Raw genomic sequence first — 24,545 nt, forward strand, 5'->3', positions numbered from 1 at the left:
ACAGATACAGAAGCATTCATAATGTGAACAAATATATCTTAGTGCATGGGAGGGGGAGAAAGATGCATTTACTTCTCATGCTTCTCCCCCCCACCCCCGGCCCAGTTTCTGACTCTGAGGTGAAGAAATCCAAGAGGTACACTGACAGATAGGAGTCCACAACCCTTTTCATTATTCTGTCCTGGTGTTGTTCCACTTCTGTTAAAAATATCAAGCAAGAATACAAGGAAGAGTGCAACAGTAGCATCAAGCTCACAGTGTCTCATGTGAGCAGTTGAAGAAGGTCATGGAGTTTATTATGTGTTGAATTTTTTAGCCACAGAAAGTACACTCCTGATGTACTCCACAAAGTGCCGGGGGGGGAAGTAATTTTATCCATGTATTCTTGTTTCTCCACTTGCTTATTAGGCAGCAAGTGCCACTGAGAAGTCAGACACTTAAATTTTTGGATCAGCTTGTAATCATCCAAGAAACAGATGGTGATTACAGATTCCAGGGGCTGGGGGGGGAGGGGGGTGCCTGTTTGTTTTTGGTTGGGTTTTTTTTAAAACTTGTACAGTATGCTCAATAACTTCATTAGGCATTCATGCTCTTCTCCCAAATGCATTTAATTTAATGGTTAAGACAGTAGGCAAGCTCTCCAGCAGTCTATTCTTTACCTCAAAATAAGTTACAAAAAAGCCCACTTATATTAGTTTCCTGCCATCTTTCAGGTTGATATTTTCAAGGACCTAAGCCTACAAATTCCCAGCTTTCCTAAGAAGCTCCTAAACAGGAGCAGGCAACCAATTCTAGTGAGAGCACACTCACCATTATTGTGCCTGGGATGATTATCACAGGATACTGCAAACACAGAAGCTGTGGCTTTCATTTTTGGGCACAGAAAACAAGTTACACACCACCTTCCTTCCCTCTCCTCCTTCCTACAGTCAGTGGAAATCCAGCAGCAGTGATAATATAGAGGTAAGAATGCTATTTACCACATCAGTTGTAAGTTAAATACAATTATGGTTAAAAATATAGCTTTAAGTTAGATTAACCACTGAGTTTAAATATTTATTTCAGTAGCACAGCCAGATTATCTTTGACAGAGGGTAAAAGACTGAGATAAAATCAACTGTTAATGATGCAGATGCCTGCAAGATCCGAGCACTGACAATTAGTCTTTGCTGCTACAAGTCATCAGTATTATAATCAGATCTACAAAATAGGACACAGTTGCTTTCCCTTTCACTTAGCAGCAAGCTTCATTCCACAGCATATGTCAGAACACTGAGAAATGAATTTACAGCTCTGAATGTGAACACGTTTTTTCTTCCTTCATAAGACATTTGGGTAATGTTCACATGTTTTCCTATCACATGCCCTTTGAAGTTATTCAGTACTACCAAGCAGGATTTTGTATTAGGTATCTCTTCTACCTAAACAGCAACAGAGAGTGGCTTACTATTTCTTGAATGGGCAGGTAATTGATAAGAACCCTGGGTAACAGACATGCCTCTGCAAATTTTTTCCCCCCATTAGAATTCACACCTCTGCTGTCAGCCTTCAACTTTGTGGCACCAACGTTTAGGTTTTCCCTTTAGAGTCATGCTTCCTCCTAGGACAGGAGAGTTAAGACAACAGGCTTGTTTTTTCCTTAACTTCTTCACATTCAGTTTCAAATTCTGAAACTCCTCCAAAACTCAACAATCAAGTACAGTCCTAAGACCAAAAAGTTAACAAATCTGCAGAAAAATAATCTTTTTCCTTTCTTATCTTCACCAAGTGTTTCCTTCCAAAACACGCATCAATGTCAGAAATGTAGGAATGCATCTCAACTTCACTGTTTTAATATACATATACTTATTCCCCAAGACAGTAAGACTCAGAGACATCTATTGTTTCATTAATTAATAAGCACTACAGGCAGTCTTAAATGTAATTTTTCAGATGATTACTGTGTTCCAAGTTTAATTACTACCATCATGAACTATGATCTATGCTCAGTTCCTAGTCTTTGCTTATGGATTTCTGTTTACTCTGCTAAGAAACCTAAGGATTCTTAATTCCTCTTCTTAATTAATCCACACACACACTGTCTGTATTTCTCCCATGAAAAATTCTTATTTGTGATAACAGAGTTAAACCATACTGCACACTTATTTTCATTTGCTGGACAGTGCCACATGAAGCATTACAAAATGACAGGAAAAGCATCTAACAGAGAAGCCTGCAACACTTCAATGCTGCATTCTTGGCCAAGAAGAGATGTTTAATTTGGACGCATCAAATTAACTTTTTTTCCATGCTCTCTCATTCAGCAGGATTTCACTTCCACAGGGCCTCCAAGCATTACTCATGACTACATTTTACAGTGGCGTAAGGAAATGGAATGCCATCTGCAGAACATAACAGATATTCACACCTACAACCATCACCTTCATGTGAATGTGAAGCCTCTTTTCTCTGAGCCTGTTGTGCTGCTGGTGTTGTTCTTTGTGCCTTACCAATGAAAGGATTTTAGTTCACAATTTTCAATCTTCTGTGCATGAACCTACACTTTATTACATTTTCAACTGGGAACAGCTATGAACACTACAGCACATGACTGCAGGATGGTGAGGATCACAAATGGTGTTGCATTTGTCACTATTTACTTGGTTATTACTTGTAGAAAAGAGGTCTTTCCTCTCGAAGTAGTGGTATTTCCAGCATGAACTCATATAGCAATGAGCTGTTGCAACAGGAAGATCTCTGCTTTCATCAGTGATCTTTTCCCTCTCTCCTCAGGGAGACAGTGAACAGCTACTACATGCTGCCATTCAGTACAAGTCTCTCACCCCGCAATTACCAGCTTGCTTTCTTTCATTAATGAGGCCTGTTTGGGAATTTTCTGTTACACTAGCCACTTAAAAAAAAAGGAGCAAAAGAAATGTGTGTATTTAAGCCAAATTCAGGCAAACAGAATATCATGCACTTCTGCAATTAAAGAGGTTTCTGCTTTGTAGATAAATAACTACTGTCTTATCGGTTCATGACATAGGACGTCACTGCTCACAACTGACCTACAGAAAACTTGAAATCATTTGTCACCATTTCCTAACGACTCACAGCACTACCTTAAGCAGACTATTCAACTTCACTGAAGTTTCTTCTCAGTCTGGTACATACAGCCAAAGCATTTCCCCATAATCCTCACTTCAGGCACTGTACTGTTTAACACAGCTCTACCAGGGCTCAGTCTTGATGCATCTCCAGGCTTTGGGCAAAAACTACTAAAACATCCACAGAGGAAAAAACTCAGGGGATATGGATGCGTAGGAAACAAAAGGACTAGCGAGTAAATACTACAGGCTGCTCTGCCGGTTTCACGTGGCTTTTTCAAAATATGTAGCCTAATCTCAAATTGCACACTGACATTCTTACAGACTCGCTACTCAGCGGCAGACGTAAACCATACAAACCCGACACAGCCGTACAGGCTTGGCTCCTCCAGCCAAAGGGAATTCGGTTTTTGCTCAACTGCCCTGACATCCGATTTCTGGCGATCTTTGGGCTCTACACTTTTAACCTGCCATGGTGGCTATTTAAAGATGCAAGGCTGCGACCTCAGCCTCGTAATGCCCAAACCATGTGACATCTTTACCAGGCTCCTAATTTTAACGCAGACCAGCGCCCGGCCGGGGGTTCTCTCGGAGCCCGGGCCGCCCGTCCCCGCAGGGTGATGGAGCACTTCGCAAATGGTGCAGTTCTGCCGCTTTACCACACCGAGCCCTTCCTCTTCCCCTCCCCCCGCGCACACCGGCAGCGGACGCTTGCCGAAGCGACCTGCACGGACACGGGACGTACTTGGCCAGTTCCCACTGATAACCGGGATTTTTCCCAACTGCAGTACATCCATGCGACGCCCGCGCGCGGCCGGCGGCAGGAGCGGAGCTGCTCGGGCTCCGCTCGCAGCACCGTCCCCTCCCGGGCACCTCCCGCCCGCTGCCACCGAGCGGAACCGCGGGGCGAAAGGGCGGACACGGGCTACCGCAGGCACCCGGCACGGCTCCCGCGCATCATCCGCTCCCAGGCAGGGCACCGCAGCCGCTCCGCACTCCCCACGCTCGGTAACGCGCCCCCGGCCCCGCCGGGCGAGGGGCGACAGCCGGCGGGGAGCTCTCGGCGGCACGTGTCCCGCTCCCGCCCGTGCCCCCGCAGCCCCCGGGTGCGATGCCCCAGCGAGGCGGGATGCCTGGTGTGGGTCGAACGGCGGCGCTTACCGAGTGGTTGACCCCCCACATGAGGACGCTGAGCAGCGGGTCGCTAGCCCGGAACAACTTCACTTTTTGCGCCACGAAGTGCTTTTTCTTGGTCTTGGTTTTACTCGCCATGACGGGCACGATGCTGCTGGGGGCCGCCATGGCGCTGCCGGCGGCAGAAGTGGAAGGGGATGGTGTGGGGTAGAACGGCGGGCGGCCAGGAGCGAAGGGCAGGGGCGGTCAGCGCCGCAGCCTCACGGGCAAGCGGGCGGCGGGCGGGCAGCCACGGGACGCCGGGCGCATCCCGGCCTGGCGGCTGAAATGGCCCCGCTCGGCGCGGCGGCCCCGCCCCGCCCCCCCCCGCGGGGAGCGGCCGCCGCCCGCCCGCCACGCACCGCGCGCCCGCCCCGCCCCCGCGGGAACGGCGGAGCGCCGGCTCTGCCGCCCCACTGCGCATGGGCCTCGCGCGCGGCGCCTGCGCGGCCGCGGACAGCAAGGGGAGCGGGGGGGCCGCCCGCGCCTCCCTCCCCTCAGGGAGAGGGGCCTGCGGAGGTTCGTCCTGCCTCGGCGCCGCCCGGGGGAAGAGGTGGTTGTCGGCCGCTGCCCTCCGGCCCTCACACCCATCTCCAGTCCTCTGGGAAACCGAACCTGCTGTCGCCTACTCTTTAGCTAGCTAGTCGGTTACACTGTAACTTTGTACAGTTTGTGTGATAGTTACTCCGGTTCCAGTTCCTCTCTGTAAAACGATCTGTGGGAATGCGAGGGATCTCTGCGGCAGGGCTTTGCCAGCTGCTCCCGCCCCAGCTCGGCTCCCTGAGCAGAGCGGTTCCTTACAGCCGGCGTGCAGCAAACAGAGAAAGCTCGGTCCCCTTGAAGAGTATTGCACCCCTATGACCTCACTGTGCTGTTATATCCCCGGCAGAATGTTTCTTGATTGCTTCCATGGCCACAGAGGATGTGGTCAGTGACAGGCAACATCCTGCAAAGGCACATCTGCCCGGCTCAGAAATACCGAACACCGCATACACTTTGCTCCGCTGTATAAGGAGGAGCTCAGTGACATCTGCCGTCACTGTTCGGGGTCAGTACCCACGGGTAACACAGAGCATACATCTCCTGTACCTTTAATAAGTCATACATGGGCTTCTGAATAATACAAACTGACCTGCCTGCTTTAGAGATTGCTTTGTTCATCAGCCAACGCTTCAGCAAGGTGACCAGATCCTTACGGAGAAGCAAGAGCAGGGCAGCTCCCTGAGGTGGCCAAATCACAAGTGAGGGTCATCCCACTACAAGCAGTGCCCTCAGTGACAAGGCACGGGCCCACAGGACGCACACTCAGTGGGCAGGGTGCTGGCAAGAGCGCACATCACATCAGCAGTCCCAGAGAAGCTGAGGTGATGAACCAGAACCATCCAGGAAGGTACAATGTAGGCACAGGGTCTGTCCAGGGCCAGAAACAGAGGGGCAGGCCTACCTACAAGAGAGGCCCAAGGTATAGCCAGAGCACAGAGCTGGAGACAAGTATACCTACAACATAGCTCAGTCAAAGACTTAAACTGTGCCCTACCTGATCTTAAGTGGAGGTCCTGGGCAGAATGTGTTCCCAGGTGTGGCTGTTCAGGGCAAGTAAGGTCAATACATGAGTCTGGGACCCCAACACAGTCTTACATAAATTTAAAAATGTGCGGCACGTATCCATTTCTCTCTTGACATTGTGATCACAGCAGCAAAGTTATCTATCGTGCTGGAATCCAAAGCAGTAATGTTTAATCTCCCTCCTCCATAGAAACAGTTACTGGGATGTATCGTATGGTCCCTTTCCTTCATCTTATGGAGAATAGGACAAAAGAGAGATGTATTTAATTTTCTGTCCTTTTTTTCTTATCAGAATTACTTAGGATTTACAGAGATACTAAACTGTAATTTTTGTTCTTGAAAATAGATTCTAAAACAAAAAAAATCCCTTATATTCTGCTGCAGTCAATGGAAGCAGCTGAGTAGTCAGCACCTTTGAATAAAAGCAGGTCACTTAGATGCCTAAATATAGGTTTGAAGTCAGACTTTCAGAAGAGTTCAGTACCCATTTTATCCCTTACATTATGCTTAGAACATGACATCTGAGCATTCTGCAATGCTGCACACATCAACATGACTAACATCTGCCACATACGTGTCTTTCATCATCTTTCCAGAGTAAATCCATGAAGTGAATTGTTTCGGTTTATAAATAATAAATAATAAATAGCAAACATTTTAGTAGGTTTTTTATAGGGAAGGCTGAAGAAGGAAGTTGCTTTTTTTGCTTTTTTTTTTTTTTTTCAGAAGACTTTCTTGTCATCTTGGTGTAGATTCTAAAGAGCTCTTCCCTGCAAATATAAGTTCTCACTAAAGAAGGTTGTTTTATCAGAAGAACAAAGGATGTTGACCATAACAATTACAGCAGCATTAAAAAAAAACAAGGGCCTGGGCTATCTGCATGACAAGGTCTGAAGCGAAGATTTGTCCTCTTCAATTTTAAGTACCACAAACAAAGATACCACAAACAAAAACCTACTTTCCTGTAGGGATCACTGTGGGCACAGGTTTTCCACTGAATCCATGATATAAATGCAGCTGGACTCAGGGGTCACTTGAAGAGACAAAACTTGATTACACTTGCAGCCTACACTCCTCTTGGGATGCCTCTTTCATTCAACTGTAATCCTATCCCTTAAAACGAAACAGAACAGAGGCTGAGGCCCTCCAACCAGTGCCCACATTAAAAAAATTCCCAGTTCACTTCTTGCAGCCTAGACTTCCCTTTCAAAGCTCATTTAACTCACCTTCAGCTGGAGCTCCAGGGCTCTCTCTCCACCAGTTCTAGCACTAACCCTGAGGGAAAATGTGTTGTGCTGAGTCACAATGCAGGGTCCCCAGCCATTGCTCACACCAAAACATTGTCACAGCCACATTCCTCTCACAGTCTACCCTTTCCTTTGATGTGTTCCCTTTTAAGCTCCCTCCATCTGTAGCTCTAGATTCTCTCTGTCCAAAGTCCCACCTTAACACTAACACAGATCTTTAGCCCAGGACCTCCAGCCAGTACCCTCAATAAAATATTCTCCCTGCCACATTTGCTCTACCCCACATATTTATTTTTTTTTAAGACCTTTCTAGCTCCATTCCAGCTACAGCTCCAGGTCCTCTGTGTCTCTCATCTCTAACCTTAAGCCTCAAACAAACCATATGCTGGGCTTTGGATGTGGTGCCAGTGCTTACACCAGGAAGTTTTTGCTGCCAAGTTCTTCTGGCAGCCTACACTTCCCTGGGACAGTCACTTTCTAGCCCTGAGCCAGCTGCAGCTGTTCTCTCTTTCTTTCTGTTAAACATAACCTCAAAGCTCACCCTACACCTAGAAGTTATGTTGAGCCTTGGACTAGGCCTCTCTGCCATTGCTTCCACCAACAAGTTTTTGCAGGAAAGCTATCCCTGTGGCTCAACCTCTTCACTAACAGCTGTTCTCAAGCTTCCCTTCATCTGGAGCTCTAGGCTCTCTTTGGCTCCAGCACCAGCCCTAACCCTCACACAAGCTGTGTGGTGGGCTTCAGACCAGGACTGCAGAGTAACAGTCACAATAGAAAGTTCTTGCAACAGTTTTTCCTGCACCCCAGGTGTGCTAGGCCTGTTCTAACTGCCAGACTACATTCTCTTGTGTTGTCAAAAATAACCTCAGCTGCAACTCCAGCCATAAGAGCAGGCTGAGCCTCAGACCAGCCAGCCCTGCCAAGTTCCTTGAACTTAGACTACCCCTTAAAAGCCTCTCTCTAACTCTCCTCCTGCTGGAATTCTAGGCTCTCTCCCCTAGCCTTAACTCTAATCCTGATGTCAACATAATCAAATTCTGTCACCCCCCTTTTCATTTCCAAGGCAAAACAGTCTCCCAGCCAAGTTCACTTTGCAGCCCACCTCCTTTCCAACTCAACTCAGTGCAGCTCTGGGCTGTCTTTCTTTTAACCCTAATTGTAACCCTAGCCTCTATTGGATTTGCATGGCAAGGTTTTGGTAGTACAGGGGGTTATGGGGGTGACTTCTGTGCAAAGATGCCAACCCACACTGGAGCAATCTGCTCCTGAAGGATGTACATCCTGCGGAAATGGCCCGTGCTAAAGCAATTTGTGAGGAACTACAGCCTGCAGGAAGGACTCATATTGGAGAAGGTCATGGAGAACTGTCCCTGTAGGAGGGGCCCCACACTGGAGCAGGGGAGGAAGAAGGAAAATGGAGCAGCAAAGACAGTATGTGATGATCTGACCACAGGCACCCATTCCCCCAGTGCAGGGAAAAGATAGATAAAATTGTCAGTGAAGTTGAACCTGGGAAGGAGGCTCCCCCTGTCCAGTTGAGGAGGGGAGTGATAGTGTAACTTGATGGGCATCTGATATCTAGCCAAGGTCAACACATCTCAGCCATATCAATAAACCCAACCCAAGGTTAAGTCTTGGGCTACAATTTACCTTGGGCTAGGTCAAACAGAAAACTTCTGGGAGCAAAATTCTCCTTGGAGCTAACACTTCCAGTTATCCATTTGTTCACAGTCCCACTGCAGCAGAAGCTTGTGGCTCCATCTCTCAAGCCTAACTCTGATTATGATATCAGAGGCTGGGCTTCAGACATGACCCTCAGCCACTGCCCAGAGCAAGAAGTTATTGAAGCCAATTCCTCTTTGCAGCCTACCCTTCACTTTAAGAACCCTCTTACAGCCTCTTCCAACTGTCTAGCCCTTTCCTAGGCTTTCTCTTTTTCTCAGCCCTAGCCATGACCACAGGGTGAGCCTTAGACCAGGATACCCCACCAATGCCCACACCAAAACACTTTCCCTTTCAAATTCTCTCTGCACTGTTTTACTCTGAAGATCCTTTTTAAACCCATTTCAACTGAAGCAGCAGACTGTCCTTCCCTCAACCCTGATTCTAACTGTACCCTAATCCTTACTGTAAACTAAGCCTTGGGGACAGGCTCTCTACACAGAGAGAGAGCGAGCACACAGTCCAGGTCTTTTCTTTGTTCCTTTATGCCTTAGGGACAGTTTTGTGGAGGTGTGAGGGAAGTTTTATTCATACAGCCTGTCATGATGTGGAAGTTGTATTTCAGTCCATTAACAGTTTTTTGTAGCATTACAGTGTGAGTGTATGGTGCAGTCAGCATTCATGGTGCCTATACAGAAAAGGGAAATAAAAGACCTTCTGGGACAGGAAACACTTAAGAGCTAAGACTAAACCTGGTACCATGTTGCCTGTAATGCCTACAGAGAGACATCCCCATTAGGAACCTGGTTTAGTGACGGACTTGGAAACGCTAGGTTAATAGTTGGACTAGTTCTTAGAGGTGTTTTTCAACCTAAATGACTCTATAGTTCTATTTCTTGGATCACATATCTCCACAACTGCATTCATGCTGCATTGCAGGCAACACTGCTTGTTTCAGTTCACAGATAACTGGTGAACAAACTAACTTAAATGTTGTGATGATGGTCCAGACACTAACAAAAAAATGAAGGGCCAAGAGGTGACAGTCAAACCTCTTTTGAAGTTTCGATGAGTCCTTAGCTGCATCTTAGAAATCTAGTCAGGATCTGGTTCCCATGTGAAGCACTTAGGAAAACAGAGGAGATGAATTCTCTGGGCTACTGTGCATTTCAAATCCTGACTGGCAGTTCCTACTCAACTTTAAAGAAATCCACCTCTCAATATACCCAAGTGTTTGAGACTTGGAATGTCCAGTTTTTTTGATAACTGAATGTGAAGCTTTTGCACTCCACAAGGACTGAATAAGAAAGCACAATCAGGGCAAGCTCACATTGCTCAGAAACCTTATTAAAGAGGTTTGATGCCACGAGCAGACTAAGCTGGTCTTTTTGCAAGCACAGAATGTACTTTGCCTCTCATGAACTAGTTTAATATCTTTAATAGAACAGAGTGTATGTAGAAGCATCAATGGAGACCAAAAGGAAGAGCCTCTGGGCTTGTAAAATGTAACAAAGTAGGCTTGGGGCAAACTATTTATTTTGCATTGTCCAGACTGTTCCATTTTTTTCTGCCATTTGTACTAAAATTTCTGCTTTGTCCCATTTTGGTGCAAGATACTCCCAACTGGAAGCTGGTGGACAAGGGAGAAGAATGGTAAACAATGTAGCAAGGCTAATAAATGGATGGCCTTGACTGACCTCATAAATGGTTAGAATAAATTACAACAAGAGTGTGAGCTCTCAACTTCAATTTTAAGAAAGGCCTGGGATTAAGCATGATGTAGCAAGCTTGCTTCTAAAATCTATGTTGTCTTTTTGGTGCTTGCCATAGAGTTTTGTTTAACATTATTATTTAAATATAAAACTTGTTTGTTACATTATTTCAGTATGAAAAAGTATACGAATCTCTTGCTTTTTCTCTCACTGGTTACCCAGAGCATTTCTGCTGGTGAGTTTGGGTCTCCAATTTGAAGGACAGGGATATCACATGGTTTGTGGGGCTTTACCTAGCTACTGGAAGGTAATATTTCTCTTTACAATTATTTTCTGCAGCTGCAAAGAACAGAAGGCTCACAGAGTTTCCCTGGGCCAACTGCCATAGAAACTAATTTCAACTAAGGCAGACTCATAAATTGTTCCATTACTACATAAATTGGTCTGGGCACATGTCATTTCAAGCCAAGCTGGGTTACTTTAAATCTACCCTGTAGTTCTAAAATGCTGCCACTTTTTAAAAAAGAACATGTCTTAAAGACATTATGAAAATAAGTAATGTCTAAAGTCAGTTAATATTCTGCAAGAGCACAAAACCTACAAGAATGTCAATTTATTAACCATTACCATTTTTTTGGAAATACAAAAAGACCAGACCAATATTTTTAAGACAAATACTTCCTTCATTTGTAAAAATGAAAAGGAGAAATAGAAACCCAGTATCTACCAACTATTTAAAATGCAGACTCTTTAATTGCTCCACATTCAGAAGAACAAGTCTATCTGTATGGGGGAATGCTTACTGGATACATATATTTACAGGCAGAAAGCATTGCCTGCTTTCAGATGTGCCTTTAAGAGCTATAGGAATCACAGAATTTCACATTATTACATAAGATTCCAAGTGATCTACAGAACAAAATTTAAAATACAAATTCAAAATTGTTAAAATTAATTTGCAAAGATGAATGTAACAATTTCTTAAGCCAAAAGGATTCTGACATTTAATTTTAAGCACTACCATTTAAGCACTGCAGTTTATTTTTGTTCCTCAACAGGAAGCACAGTACAAAACCAAAGCCCTGCAAAGAGATTATCAGCTCCAATTTGAGATCAGGCATCTAACATAAGTAATGCTTTCTTTTTTTTAATTTTTTTTTTTAAGGGTGAAAAAATAGCATCCCACTTCAGTCTAGACTTGGGAAATTAGTACAGCCAGGTGCAGCTCCTGTAGCCACAATCTTAAAAACAGTGGAAGCCAGCACAGCTGATTTTCACCTTGCTTGGCTCTCCATAAACGAGCCAACTAAGTGTCCCTACGATCAGCATCCAGCAGTAGCAGTGTCCATTTTAGTTCAAACAAAGTCAATTCTCCAAGGCAGAAAAATGCAAAACCCAACTGTCCTGCTCCCTCTGGGGCCCTCTGCTTCCCTTTTATGACTTCCTCACTTTGGCAGCACAGCTGCTAGTTCCACCTCCCAGCAAGTTTAACAAGCCACAACTGCCAGGTTTTGCAGCTTATATGGTCTTTAAGGGCTAACCTCTTCCTTTTTCTGTAGAAAAGGGTTTTAACCCTTTTTAGGTTCTCAGGGCCTATAGTTCAACCTTGTGAGTTATTTGCTTGCAGTTTTCTAGAGTAACAGATTTTCCAGTGTCCCTTTGTTGATTCAACTCCTGTTTTATCAGGTGTTATCAGCTAGGAAATTGCAGAACTGCTCCTGTACATTGTTGCTCCAGCTGGGGGGTTAGAGGGCGGTATATACAGTATATAAACCTTTTCTTTCCCCAGCAAATTCTTCAAACTTACTAGATTTCACTATTAAAATAATGATATTTTACAGAAGACATCAAATGTAATCTTAATAAGGACACTCTGTATATACATTATCTTGTTTACTCTTCAACTTGAAAGGTGTTTTGCTCAACATCAGGTAAGAAATGTAATTTTGAATAATCTATTAATTGCTCTCGTGCTGGTACAAAAGCTTCCTTTCTTTTTTTTTTTTTTTTTTTTTTTCTTTTTTTTTTTTTTTCCCAAAATATGCTCTTTATCATATTGAAAAGATTTTAAGATTCCTGTATCTACTTTTAATAACCCTTAAAACATAAAAGGACACACAATTGAATAATAGATTGAGAAATGAGATGTAGTATTTAATTCTTTAATTGAACATTCTTTAATAAAAAAAATCCTTGGTGCAGAGTTTATCTAATTTTGTAAAAAACCTGAAACACTGCAGGTTCCATTTTCCCCTAGCTGTTATATTTGTAATTTTCAAAATTTCAGAAGAATTTTCAACTCATAGCCCAGAAATACAGATTCCTTAGCATCTACCATTTTAGCATTGTGTGTGTACTGTGGTTAATCACAGGAACTATAATAGCTGCAGAGCTGTCATGGAATTACAGTTGTTCCCACCAGTTGTTCTATTTTGGACAGTTGTCCCTGGAACTGCAGGTTTTGTTTTGAGAAAAGGTTATGCTTGTGCATTCTTTCAGAGTTGCTTTAGGACTTTCTAGCATTCTTCTGCTGGAGACCTTGAAATGCTCCACTGATAACAATTAGGTTAGCCCTGGAAATTCTGAAAATCATGGAAAAGTAAGATATAGAGTTTTTGAAGCTCAATTTACAGAAACATTCTTTTATTTTTATGCCTCCATTCAAAACTTCAGATACCAAGACCCGAGTACTGTCAACAATAACTGAACTCTGAAGCTCTCATAGACCTTGTGAAAATCACGTCTCCCACGTATCTAAACAGTATCTATACTGTATCTAAACAAAGTAACAGGTAAACATCTGCCCAACTTCTACTGAAAGAAATCCCAGGTCACAATTGCACCACCTATCAGTTTGATCCATTCCAGTTCTGAAATCTCCAAAGAAGGAAATCCTGCAGTCTTTCCAGTATTTGGCCACCACCTGCACAGGGGAAACATTTTTCAGTATATTTAATAAGAATTCTAAATGATCCAGCTTGTGGCTGTTGCTGCTTGTCCTGTCATTGGTGTCTCAGTCTGCTCTCACAGGCACATCATGCAGCTCTATAGCTGTCCTGGTGGTTCCCCACTGCACCTGCTCCAGTATGTCAATGCCTTTTTTGTCCTGGCTACCCCCAAAGAGACACCTCAGATAAAGCCTCAGAAGTACTGAATAAAGGGCAATCAATGCTTTCCAGACAAGCGGAAATTAATACAGCCTATTTAATCTGTCCCAGAAGCAAGATCCCAGGCTTTGTTTGCCCTTGAACTTCGTGAGTTTTTGTCAGATCATTCTCCGGTCTGTCCAGATTCTTTGAACCACAGCTGCTCCCTCCAATGTCATAATGCCTACAAACTTGCTGAGAGTGCACTCCATCCCACCACCCAGGTCATGAATAAAGATATTGAACAGCGTTATCCCCACTATGAATCCCTGAGGGAGGCCACTTGTACAACCAGTCACCGGTTCTGCTTCATATTGTTGATTGCAACTCTTCCAGCATGGTGGTCCAGCTGATTTTCCACCCCTGCTATCATCCACTTACAGAATCCATACCCCACTAATTTGGCTCTAAGGAGATAATGGGAAACCATATCAAAGGCCATGCTAGAATCAAAGTACCCAACATTCACTGCTCCTCCCCTCATCCCAGAGCGAGTCATCTCATCACAGAAGTCAATCAGGTTGTTCAGGTATAATTTACCCTTGATAATTCTGTGCTGACTGTTCTCAATCACCTTCTTATCTTTCCTGTGCTTGGAAATGCTTGCAGGAGACTCAGTATGTAACATTCCCAGGGAGTGCAGCACAGCTGAGTGGCCTGTACGGCCTCAAATTCCTCTTGTCCTTCTGAAAGACAGATGTGTGTTTGCCTTCTTTCTTTCTGGCTTCTTTGTAATATATTATTATTTCAGTCAATTTAAAAAAACCTAATGGGTTCTAATATACTATTAAAGGGTTAAAATTTATCAGGTCTATCTTTTAGGGAAATTTTTTATTCTAATGTAAAAATCTTGCGATATTTAGGTTTCAGCAAATTGTGATGTGGTTCTGCTAAAGAAATTTTTATGCTAGATAACAATCTTATCTCAAATTCTTTTGATTTACATGAAAAATGCACATTTTCCAAGAAGTATTCCGTAAGAAAATGGAAACTACATGTAGTAATCTCCTTAAATCACTTTTCATTCCTAAAAAAAAAACTTCCTTGATGCCAAAATATATTTAAAATATTACTTGTTTTATAAAATGAATGCAAACAATCAACTTGGTAAATACCAGAATATAAAAGGAAAGAAAGCAAATTATGTACTTGTCCCTCTAACTACTTTGTAATTACTACATAAAGCTCAAAGAATTTCAGAGAAGAGCAAACCGATTTCTCATGAGACCAGAAGGAAGATCAGTGTAAGAGCTGCTTAGGCACAAGAACAAAAGAGATTCTAGTGACATCTCCAAGAAACTGCACAAAATGCAATAGACCTGAAGAGAAAGGTGTTTGAGCGCATGGTAATGTGCGGCAAACTTGTGCTTAGACTCGTCTTTGAAAGGTCTATGCAGCTGCAAGCCACAAGGCCACCACTGCTCTATGTAAGGCCATGGTAATGGTTTTGTTCAGTTTACTAAAACTCTTTGCTCTTGTACATGTTTGAAAGCACACATGTATGAGCCCTGATCTAGACATTTGGTTTTTGCTAATGTTTTGTTGTTAGATGAGTAGTGTAACATTTAATGTAAATAGTTACCAGGTGCAAAGGTAACTGCAACTGTTTACATTAAACTATTTTACTGGCAAAGGTAGATTATTTCCCCTTGTTCGAAGAAGTTGCTACACTCTAAGAGCACCTTTTTACATGTATGTCATCTTCTACCCTCAGATACTGTAGTGCTTTGCCTGTTACGGTTTAAAAAAGTACACTTAAACAGAATCATTACAGCTCTTCTAGAGCTGAGGAGGTGCCTCTTTGCCCAAGGTTTCTTCCTTGGTAAGCTTTAGCAGTGGAGGTGGCACTTCCGGGCTATCGTGGGGATGACAAAACACTGCTCAATCTGCGTGTGGCTTGGTGTCAGTGACCAGAGTCCTGGTGTGAGATTAATTAGCAGGGATTATCAGTGCTGTTCAAGCACTGTGACCTGCACTTTGATAGTTATACAATGTCAATATATACAATCAAAGCTTTAATAGTTATACAATGTCATACAATGTCACTGAAAACTTCATGGCACTCTTCAGCAGCACATCTCCCAGGATTGTTACCAGAGCTAATCAGTTTTAGGTTCTCTCAATTTCACTAGGGAAGCATGATAATTTCCAGAAATTCAGCTTTGGAGAAAGCCAGTGGTCCCATGAGGAAAAAGAAGCCATTGTAGGTAGGAGCTGGGTCAGTTTGTTTGCTCCAAATTGATTATGTTACATCACTACCAGTGTGTAGTAGAGGACTTGGGAAACTGGATACGGCCAGGGCTAGGACCAGCACCATTTACATTGCAGATATTGTTTTGACAAGTAAATGAAAGTAGACTAGCCCCATTTTTCATTGGGGGCAAGTTGTAAAAATTCTAAAAATATGGCCAAATAACATGAGTCTTGTTTTATTTTAAAATGACACAATATAAGCATGTGATTCATAACACTTTAAAATTGGTTATTAGTGTATTCTGTGTTGTTTTTAACTACTTTCTCTACATTTTTTTTCTTTTGATAATCAAGAATCCAGCTTGTATTTATTTTGCATGAGCAAAATCCAGCAGAGTGGGATGACAATTGACATAACACAGAGGAAGTGAGGGTATAGAATTATCTATGTGAGTTATTATAAGAAAAAAGGAATGTCTTTTCTAAGCATAGAACCTTAACCCCAGCTAGTTCCTTTTCTCACAAAAGAAAAAAAAAAAAAGAGCATAGCTCCTTTAAAATCAAAGAAGCTACGATGATTAGTACCAGGAGAGCATCTTATCTGTGATTAAAGTAGACTTGGTGATTGATTCATTGTGGGGGTGGGGGGTGTTGAGGGGAGGAGGACTGAAATCACAGGTGAACAAGTATATATGCCCAAAGCTTGCTCTCTAAAGTAAATGGGTTTAAGTGTGTGACATGGGTAGGATTGGAGGGCAGAAAATGGAAGCAGAAGAAATACCACAAACCACAGCTAATTTTGCCTTCAGCTTTCTTTTGCTATCACTGTTTTTGCACTTGGAGATGAAGCTGCAGCCACATTTCCTCTGCAAGGCAAGCAGAAAGGGTAGCTGAGAAGCTTGCAAACTGCAGAGTTATGTGCAGCATTGCAGGAGTTTTCACACTGATGAAAATGTCAGCTCTTTGATGTTAGGTACTGCACGGTACTGCAGAAATTAAGGCAGAGTTCCCGTCCTGTGTTGAAGAAGACAACAAGGAAGCAAGAGGCTTTGTTTTTGCTTTGAAGCAAAGATAAACAGAGGGTGTCTACAAATAAAATATTCACAAGTTCCAGTGTGTTTTTCAGTTCCTTGAATAACTATAGTTTGGTTTGAGCTCAAGTGTAAGATATGTTTTAAACTCCCACCCCATGAAATGAAAAGGCTCTGAGGTCTAAAGGCTGTTCTGAGTAAAGAATCAGGGTATTGGTGACACTGGACCAACATTACACTTTCTGTTTCAGACACTTATAGAACCAACATTTATTCACAGAAAAATTGTCAAAAAAAAATAAGAATCAGACCTGCTTAAATATTTGTGATGGGGCAAAAAACTTTTTCCATCCTACTCACTGTTTGCAGACCACATGGTTTCTGTTGAGGTCCTGCTGGGAACAAAAGGGGAAGAAAGAAAATCTGGGGTAGATTGTAGTCTCTTCAATTTCCAAAGCAGAGAAAACACCAGTAAATATAACAATGTAATCTGGTATTTTTGTGTCCTTTTCTGTATTATTCTGGCTGCTAAACACTGCAAAGGAGAGGCTTTAGCCATCCTTGTAAATGCCAAACAGGTCAGCTCTTTTCACTAATTGTTGGGCAGAATCTATTTTTCAAGATTATTATCTGAGTACCAAAGAATAGTGCTAAGACACCATTCAAAAAATTCCAAGAAAATATTATTTTTTGTCATTTAGTGCTTGCACAACTAGGCAGAAATATACACACAAATACATGAGTCAGAAAGACTGTTAGAGTGAAGAGCTCAAAAAAAGGTAAATGGAGGAGAGACAAGTACATAATACAATGAAGAGGGAGTGAGAAAGCAGTGGGTGTTTTCTTTCCTCTTCTGCACACTCTTTGTGATGAGAAAATTACTTTGGAAATTTAGGCATCAGATATTAAAAAAAAAAAAAAAAAAGTAGCAGAGAAACCATGATTGAGATTGTTCTTTTGAAACAAGAATTACCTTATAAATGAAATTAAATTGCTTCTGCTTGGACAGCAGGTGTCATGAAGTATGTCATCAAAGTGACCCACTCTGTCAGCAAGTTGTGTTTCCCCTTTTGCCCAGAGAAAATAAACAATTCATATGACTTATCATGTCATTATTGTATTAATTTTCTTTCTTATCCATTACTGGGATGTTTTCTATTAGTTACTAAGTTCCTCTTGGCTTTGTCCTCATTATGTTCGCTTGCAGAAAGCAGTATTAGCTTGAAACAAATCTCTCAAGGAGAAAGATGTATTTCTCTAAGCATTCCAATAACACTGAAATAGTGTTGCTTCCAACAGTTTCTAAGGAAAAGTCGGGAAAAAAAGCCAAGTCAGACTATCTTTTGGATGAGGAACTATTTAAAAAAATATGTCCTCTTTTGTATCTTAATTTGGTTTCTATGAAGAGAACAGTATTTGCATGTCAGGGAGCAGAGTGAGTGGTACAGGGATGGTCTGTGCTGTGGTTAACCCTTACAGACTGACCCCTTGTCCCATGCATGGGAAACCTACACCGTGTTACAGGAGTGTCACAGGCACCATTCCCTGACAGTATCCCTGTCTAGCTTCAGTGTATCCCAGCTAGTACACAAAGAAATTGCATGCTAAATTCCTACCATTCTTCCAAATACCACACCACTTGTTAGGTAATAATAGCAGTAATACCAAAGTAGTAATTACGAATATAGCGATAGTAAACATTGAAAAGATAAAAATATTCTCCTATGAAATTTACAGGAGAAAGTAATTTCTCTGTATTGCAGCCCTGAGATTATTCCCAAGTGTTTCAATAACAATGCTTTAACAATTTTAGGCTACAGTCTAACAAAGTGGATAGATACATTAAATATAAAATGAATGTAGGATAGATGTGGAAATTTACAGCCATGTAAATAGTGTGAGCATAAGGGATTAAAGTTGACAGCTGAACCACTTAAAAGTTTCACTTTCTAATGGTTCCACCACTGTCCTGGAGAGTTTCATAACTGATTTTCACATGAATAGAAAATTCTAAGATTTAAAATCTTATTCCTGAATACTGTCCATAAACATGCAGACATATTTTCCATGATGTCCAGGTGAAATTTTTCAAGCTTAAAAGAGGATATCAGTCTGAAAAATCAGCTGCCAATCTGGTGATTCCTTTTCTCTTTTCCTCTACTTATTTCTGACTCTGGAAGTTCAGCAGCATAAATGGTGCCCTCATTGAGTTCACCTGGTGAACTGACTGGGCCGGACCTCAGTAAAGAGTTTTGGTCACACCCAAAGTCCTTTCCGGAAGATGAGCTCTGCACTGCAGGAGGTAGTGCAGCACTGTAACAATATTTTAAGCACTTCGGTAAAGAGTCATCTCACCAAATATACACAAAGGAGGACTCTAAGGAGTAGGAAAGTGTCATTGATTACACATTTATCACCTAAGCAAAGTGCACTTGAAAAACATTGAGATAAAAACAACTACCTGAAAAAGAGCTATCCTATGGTAAAACTACTTCAAGCTGATACCTAAACTGAAGAAAATGTGAATAACAGCATCTGACAACTGGTTCTTTTGGTTTTTACTCAGGAAAATCACTCTGATTGAGGAGAATTTTACTCAAAGCATGAGATCTATTGGGTGCCTTGGGATTTACTTACATTGGTCTTGGCAAAACCATTTTTGCCTTGAAAATGAAAATTGATAGCTTAAAAGAAAGGCCCTTTTCCAAATGGAAGAAAGCCCTGGGGCCAGTATGAAATCAGATACTCCAGGATCTCAGTGCACAGCAGGTGACCACAGCATGGGAAGGTGTTGCAATGAAAAAAGAGGGAGCAAGCAGCCTTAATGTAGGAAATTAAATGAAACCATGCACCTCCCACCTCTAAGGCTAGAAATAACCAGTTTGGGCATTGTTAGCTTCCTGATAGGGAGAAATTTCCAACATTGTAGGAATTTTCAGAATGCACATTTTGCCTGCTGAGCCTTTTTCTGCTGAGAGAAACCTGAAGTTTTAGCTGACAGGACATGTAGGACTTGTTGCTATCTTAGGAAATGTTTATAATGTAACTCAATGGAAGTTACTAGTGTTATTTAGTATTTATGTACGTATTAGTTTTTAAAGATTGAATAAATTACAGTTGATTTCTTAATTAACCGATTCTCAGCAGATGAGGAAAACAGACATTGAGAGGTTAGAATAAATTGGCCATACAAGTAAATGGCAGTCAGGAACATGAATCAATCTCTTCTGGCAAACAGGGCACAAGTCTTTGCCAGTCTGTGACAATATGGGCTAATCTGGTATCCTGTGCTTGCTCACTCCTCTTTGCCTCCTGCCAAGAGGCAGTGCTTTATGCTTGCCGGGAGGCCCCTCATCCTGGCATGTAGGATGGTCTGGCCACAGCCACTGCTCTACACCAGTCCTCTTTTCCCAGTGAAGGACTTTATTGTTCATGTACACAAAATCCTCCACTGTTGACTTTTCAATACTTAAATTCAAGCTTATTTCTTCACACCATTGTCAAAACCCTAAGAGACCTGATCCAAAGTAATTAGATTTACTGATGCATTTTAATCCTCAACCATTATAGTAATTTTCTAAAAAGTCACCTTGTTTATTGGATGATTTATGTGATTCAAAGTCTTAATTTCTTGAGATCTCTGAAATTTAGCCAATCCATTACAGGTATGATGGACAACTGTTCAATATGATCATCTTAAACACTCTTTAACTTATGGCTTGGTCTGCTTTGTAAAAATCTGTGAAGTTTTCCCCTTTCAGGATGGAATCTGTTTTTCTCTCTGGATGATACACAACCTTTAAAGACCAATTAAAAAAAAAAACCTCTGATGACTTCCCTTTTTGGGGATCAGTTTTAGGTAGAGAATGCTCACTTTATTGCCACCTGGGGATGCCAACACCAACACTTACCCAACTGCTAGCAGAGATATGTTGCAAGCTCAGCCCCTTAGGCTTGATTTCTGCCAAACCAGCAGTACTACTGGGACAATGGCTGAGGTTAGAGAAGGACTTGATTTGGGGTTTCAAAGCATTGTTGTCTGGATTAAAACCTAGATCTTTGGGAACACTTTTCCCAAAGCTATTATTGGACTACTCAATTATTAAAACATTTCCATGTGAAGAGAAGCCCAGCTTCTGTGAGTGGCAAATCTGACAATTTCTTCAGATATTCAAAGCATCTCTTATAAAACCATTTGGCCATGTACTCATTCCTTTCAGGGGAGCATCTATCTGTCACTACACGTGAATTTATTTTATTCCTAGAAAACTTATTATGAAATAAAAAACATTATTCTTGGCATAATTGCAGAAGAACTTCCCTCTTGTAAATATTCACAAGTCTTCTGGATGTGGTCCTGGGTAACTGGCTTTTGGTGTCCCCGCTTGAGCAGAGGGATAGACCTGATGACCTCCAGAGGTCCCTTCTAACCTTAACAAGTATAAACATGGCACTAACTAATCTTTAGTCTTAACTTTTACTGATGCTGCAGTTCCATCACAATTTAGCATCTCTTCACCCCTCACCCCTCCCACCTTGTTCCCCCTTCCCTCCCTTGTGCTACCACTGCTACATGGCTCTGTCTGCCAAGATCCAGTTCACAAAATCAGCATTTTTTGAGCTTGTTTAAATCCTTGAACTGGTACACTATGGATCAGATGAGTACCAACACCAGCACAAGAGAGGCGAGGAGGCAGGCAGGGTAATTTATCAGGGAATCACAGCCTTAGTCATACTCTGAGGTGTGTTTTGGCCACAAAAGCCAGGAGCCACCTCATCAGCACTACACCTCTAAAACACCATTTTTAGGATTATGTTCTCTTTTAGCAAACATACTGTTTCTCAAACAGTAAACTTGGAAATTTTCTGTTTGCCACTGGACATATAGAGAGAGTCAACAATCATTTTTTGGAGATCCTTCTGTTTCTCTACAGACACTGTATTTCTCTGTGTCTCTTTTATTATACTGTGATTAAAGGTGTGGATTAATTGCTCAGCATCTGTGGAAATGAAATGGAATAACCTTAAATTTGCTTGATATCTCCCCTCCTGTGATGTGCAAAGTTCTGTTTCTTCCACTCTTTTGTCTTAGAATTTGATATTTAGACATATTTCACTGTAATTTCACTGATTTTGAGAATCACATGTAATTAAAATGTTACTATTTGGAAGTTTCAGCCTTTTGAGATTAGTGGCATCTTACAAATACCATGCATGCCATGATGATACTGCAGTTTTGGTTTCAGGGGCTAGAGTGGCACACTGCCTCTGTATCCCATTTCTATACTTGGAAACATTGCTGCTTTTTTTGCAATTTCACAGGCTTGGATGCATCCTTCCCTTGCAAATGGCCAAATCTGGACACCTCATTCTCCAAATATTGCTATTAAAATCAAAGAATGATAATGGCTAAATATAATTTTGCTAAATAATATTGCTAAATAATATTGCTAAATTAATGAGAATATACCCTTCATCTTTTGCAACATAGGAACTTACTACAGTGCTGGCTATAAATTTGTCAAAAGAAAAGATACTCAAAAGACATGAGAACTGTGTTGGTATGTAACTAATCAGAATCTGCCTTAGCCATAACAAAACAGAGTACCTTTTTCATGTCTTATTTTAAAGGAATGGTAAAAAGAACCAAAAAGGTCACCTGCCTCCACCACAAATACAGTAATATTATTTCTTACCCTTTCTAAAGATTTGGAAAAAAAAAGAGGGAATGATTCAGTATTATTTATCATGCTATTAATGTATAAATTTCTGTTGAAAGGGCAGCTTAGGGAGCAGATACTCAGGATATGTAAAGGCACTGAGCAGTTACTCATATGCTAAATGTGTTTTTCCCTTCATATTATCCTGCCCACCAGTGTCTAGCATTCAAATTGTACTTCGTCCTTTGGTACTGTTCAGGTCTGATCCCAGTTTTTAAATGGAAAAATGTATTAATAGAGTCATAATCATCTTGCTTCCTTGGTCCCACTAGCTTTGGAAGAACTGCATTTCATACATTATATGTAACCAAATTAAAAGGCTCACATTTTTTTGTGTGTGATTTCTGGCTCACAGAGGCTGAGTATAATTATTTCTTCTAGGGTATTGCATTATACTGTAATTTGCACAATGGCCCAAAAGCTTTCCAGTGTGCCAGCAGAATCAAAAACTCTACCACTTTATGGTCAAGTGCAGTGCTGCTGCTCTGCTTGTTTCAGCATGGGTAGACAATTAGATGAATAGGGTGGAATTAACCCACTCATCCCCAAATTAGGGGTTCTACTAATATATAAAAAGAAACACTGAGGTTGGAATATAAACCTATTGATTTAATTTCATCAAAAGTCACTAACGTAATATTAAATAACATATTAATTAATTATTTTGAAGTGTGCAACTTGAAATGTTGAAGGGGTTCTACAAAATATTTTCATACTGAGATTCATGAAATTGTTTCCTCTGCAGCCTTCAAAAGCAGAAACTATCCTTTCTGTTCTTCTGTACAAGTAAAATTAGGTACCATTGAGTTGCAGCTGTCTCAGTGGACAGAAAACATTTTTATTGTGACAAAAAGTACCCTCATATGAAGCATTTCAGTAATGCCACCATTTCAGCTGTCAGCTGACATTCAGCTTGACATTTACAAGGTGACTTCAATGACATTTCTGTAATTTGACTAACTAATGAACCTGAATAATCAAGTGATGATAGCTGAGATAAACCCAAGCATTTGAAACACATCTCCAACTCACATTTATGTCACACATTGCTATGAAATTTTGGTGATTATAAATATTTTAGTGTTTTTTTTAAATCTTGGTTGGATAATGAATATCACAAAAGCAAAAAATGTAAAGGAAAATTAATCTCAAATCATTGTTAAATTTGTACACCTGGGCTCACCATTCACTTCTTACAGAACAGAATATCTTATTCTTCACATCACAGGCATTTTTAATAGCCTATAATAAAACTCAGTAGTTTTTCTGCTCCCAGATTAAATTGTGCTTTCTTGAGATTAGATTATTGCAGTGAAATGCCACTTTTAAGACACTGGCTGAAATAGAAACAGTAGCTGTACCAAAGAGAAATACCAAAAAAGTAAGTTCAACTTTTTTCTTTACTTGTCAAAGCAATTGTTCAAGGTCTCATTTAATGAATTTTTGAAGCAATTTCGGAGTTCCCATTATATTCAGAAAATTATGCCAATTTTCCTGCATTACTACCTTTTTTTTGTTATATAGAAAATAAATGCTCAGGGAAGCATATAATACTTTATTTTTTATATACTGAAATGCATAATTTCATATAAATTTTCACTTAGTGTTCTGAGTTAATCTAGTACTTACTCTGCAAGTATTATTTTAAGAATATCTGGATCTGGAAAATTAAGGTATGTCACTGTAATGAGTTGCTGTCATCCTTTCTCCTGTTATAGCATGGCTAACATCAACATTTCAAGACATATCTATTCTCTTAAATATGTTTATTCAGATGTATCTATTTTCTTTTTTTTCTTTGGAAGTGTTGGAAGCTAAGTATATTCCTTACTATTCTATTTTTCTAAAGAAATTAAGTTGCTTTTAATAAGTCAAAGAAACCTTTTATCTTTTCATCACTTCCCTCAAATTTCTCCTCTCCTCTCCTCTCCTCTCCTCTCCTCTCCTCTCCTCTCCTCTCCTCTCCTCTCCTCTCCTCTCCTCTCCTCTCCTCTCCTCTCCTCTCCTCT

At 41.3% G+C, this 24,545-nt stretch overlaps 1 protein-coding gene and 1 long non-coding RNA gene across 7 annotated transcripts in view; one reads left to right on the top strand and one right to left on the bottom strand.

Annotated features, from left to right (window-relative positions):
* PIP4K2A (phosphatidylinositol-5-phosphate 4-kinase type 2 alpha) overlaps positions 1 to 24,545 on the bottom strand; it is a 151,545-nt gene that overhangs the window by 105,485 nt on the left and 21,515 nt on the right. The window contains exons 1-2 of one of the 6 annotated variants that reach the window (XM_086860656.1): positions 7,614 to 7,825; positions 7,052 to 7,100 (exon numbers count right to left, since the gene is read on the bottom strand). The exons of 1 other annotated variant lie outside the window; for it this stretch is intronic. Coding sequence is in view for 2 of the 5 variants with exons in the window: in XM_086860643.1 (XP_086716769.1) it covers positions 4,248 to 4,388 (141 nt within the window). In the remaining 3 variants the exon portion in view is untranslated. Of the gene's footprint in view, positions 1 to 4,247; positions 4,589 to 4,944; positions 5,075 to 7,051; positions 7,101 to 7,613; positions 7,826 to 24,545 lie in introns of those variants that run through there. 4 more of the 6 variants (XM_086860661.1, XM_086860643.1, XM_086860666.1 and 1 more) reach the window with 4 other exon arrangements.
* LOC111945087 (uncharacterized) lies at positions 5,564 to 6,712 on the top strand. Its single transcript, XR_002871524.2, has 2 exons — positions 5,564 to 5,649; positions 6,552 to 6,712. It is a non-coding gene; the product is annotated as an uncharacterized LOC111945087 (long non-coding RNA).

This window comes from Cyanistes caeruleus, chromosome 1, assembly GCF_971803275.1.
Source record: "Cyanistes caeruleus chromosome 1, bCyaCae1.hap1.1, whole genome shotgun sequence".
Classification (NCBI taxonomy): Eukaryota; Metazoa; Chordata; class Aves; order Passeriformes; family Paridae; genus Cyanistes; species Cyanistes caeruleus.